This window comes from Nansenia antarctica, assembly GCF_963989245.1.
Source record: "Nansenia antarctica genome assembly, chromosome: 8".
NCBI lineage: Eukaryota > Metazoa > Chordata > Actinopteri > Argentiniformes > Microstomatidae > Nansenia > Nansenia antarctica.
Genome location: NC_137678.1, coordinates 18,394,266 through 18,396,765, shown reverse-complemented (window position 1 = coordinate 18,396,765; position 2,500 = coordinate 18,394,266). Strand labels below are relative to the sequence as shown.

General features: G+C 52.6%; 1 protein-coding gene across 1 annotated transcript in view; it reads left to right on the top strand.

Annotated features, from left to right (window-relative positions):
- ano2b (anoctamin 2b) overlaps positions 1-2,500 on the top strand; it is a gene marked incomplete at both ends in the record, with an annotated part of 24,920 nt that overhangs the window by 18,428 nt on the left and 3,992 nt on the right. The window contains one exon of the mRNA XM_080538142.1: positions 656-816. Within this exon, the coding sequence (XP_080394268.1) occupies positions 656-816 (161 nt within the window). The remainder of the gene's footprint in view (positions 1-655; positions 817-2,500) is intronic.

Sequence of the window (2,500 nt, the reverse complement as noted above, 5' to 3'; positions counted from 1 at the left end):
ACACACACCAATGTACCCAGTACACACACACACACACACACACACACGTACACACACACACACACACACACACACGTACACACACACACACACACACACACACACCAACGTACCCAGGTACACACACACACACACACACACACACACCAACATACTCAAGTACACACACACACACACACACACCCACACACACACACCAACGTACCCAGGTACACACACACACCCACACACACACACACACACACCAACGTACCCAGGTACACACACACACACACACACACACACCAACGTACCCAGGTACACACACACACACACATACACACACACCAACGTACACACACACACACACACACACACACACACACACCAACGTACCCAGGTACACACACACACACACACACACCAACGTACCCAGGTACACATACACACACACAAACACACACACCAACGTACCCAGGTACACACACACACACACACACACACACACACACCCCGGACACACACACCCCGGACACTGACATCCTGTACCTGGCTGTGGGCTAGAGTGTGTGGGAGGAACACAGAAGGTAAGACTGACCTGGAGGACTGACCTGTGTGTGTGTGTGTGTGTGTGTGTGTACGTATGCTCTGTGTGTGTGTGTGTGTGTGTGTGTAGTCTGGAGATGTGTGACGAGCAGCAGAACTTCACCATGTGTCCTCTGTGTGACGGGGCGTGTGACTTCTGGCAGCTGAGCACGGCGTGCGGCACGGCCCGGGCCTCCCACCTGTTTGACAACCCTGCTACGGTGTTCTTCGCCATCTTCATGTCCCTCTGGGGTAAGACAACGTTCTGTTACCCCCCCCCCCCCCTACTGCCTCTACTGCCCCTACAGCCTCTCTGGGGTAAGACACTCTTCTGTTACCCCCCTACTGCCCCTACTGTCCCTCTGGGGTAAGACACTCTTCTGTTACCCCCCTACTGCTTCTGTTACCCCCCTACTGCCCCCTACTGGACCCTACTATCCCTACTGTCCCTCTGGGGTAAGACAACCTTCTATTACCCCCCGAACTACCCCCTACTGGCCCCTACTGCCTCTCTGGGGTAAGACACGCTTCTAAATACCCCCATACAAACCCCTTTGCCACTGTGGTGTGTGTGTGTGTGTGTGTGTGTGTGTGTGTGTGTTTGTCAGGACAGTCCTTGTATAACAGGATTGCATAACACTGTCTCTGTCAGTTGACGTGTCTGAAGATTGACAGCGGCTCCTTGCGGCCATTATTGGGTCATGTGACACACAACACTTCCTGTTCTGAACGGAGAGAGAGAGAGGGGGGCTGGGCACATTCCCCCACCTGCCCAACTGAATGGTGAGATGGAGAGATGGAGAGATGGAGAGAGGAGGTTAAGCGATGGAGAGAGAGAGAGAGAAAAGAGAGATGGATATAGAAGAGGGAGATAAAGAGATGGAGAGATTTAGAGAGAAGAGAGGGATGGATAGAGGAGAGGGAGATAAAGGCCCAATCCCATTTCTCATTCTTACCCCTTCCCCTCGTTTTGGTGTGTCACTGGCTTTTCAGCGTGCCCCTCAGAACAGAGTTACAAGCTGTAGAGGTTGAAATGTTCCTCTATGAAATGGTTTAACCCTTCAAGACCCTGATACGCCATCAGTAGTATCATAGAAGTATCAATGCTCACAATTCATTAACAACTTAAGTTTCACCCTACCAATCGATCAAACAAGTCATCAGATAAAACAGAACAATGCTTCATGACCAGGCCAGGTTGTGACAGAATAGCGCTGCTCTGTAGCCTAACAACCCTGTAGCCTAGCAACCCTGTAGGCTAGCAACCCTGTAGCCTAGCAACCCTGTAGGCTAGCAACCCTGTAGGCTAGCAACCCTGTAGGCTAGCAGCCCTGTAGCCTAGCAACCCTGTCGGCTAGCAACCCTGTAGGCTAGCAACCCTATAGGCTAGCAACCCTGTAGGCTAGCAACCCTATAGGCTAGCAACCCTACCCTACACCCCCCATATGAACGCGCAAAACAGAGGGGTAAGGGGTGAGATGGGGTTGAGAGAGAATAGGGTGATGGATAGATAGAGGAGAGGAGAGGGAGATAAAGAGATGAAGAGATATGTAGAGAAGAGAGAGCTGCTGCTAAGCCCCTAGCCCCCCCCCCCCCCCCCCCCTCACCTGGGGGGTCAGACAGCCCGGGCGTAAAGTTACCCTGCTCATTTCAGACGCCCTGACGGACGCTTTGTCTGAGCTAGAACGGCTTCTCTTACAGGGGACGTGTGTGTGTATGTGTGTGTGTGTGTGTGTGTGTGTGTGTGGGGGGGGGGGGGGGCGCGTGTGTTTGTTTGTGTTTGTGTGTGTGTGTGTGTGTGTTGTCGGGCTGTGTGTGGGGGGGCATGTGTGTTTTTCTGTCGATGTTCTGTGTGTGTGTGTGTGTGTGTGTGTGTGTTCTGTTACTGTGTGTGTGTTCTGTGTGTGTGTGTGTGTGTGTGTCTACAGGTGGGCTG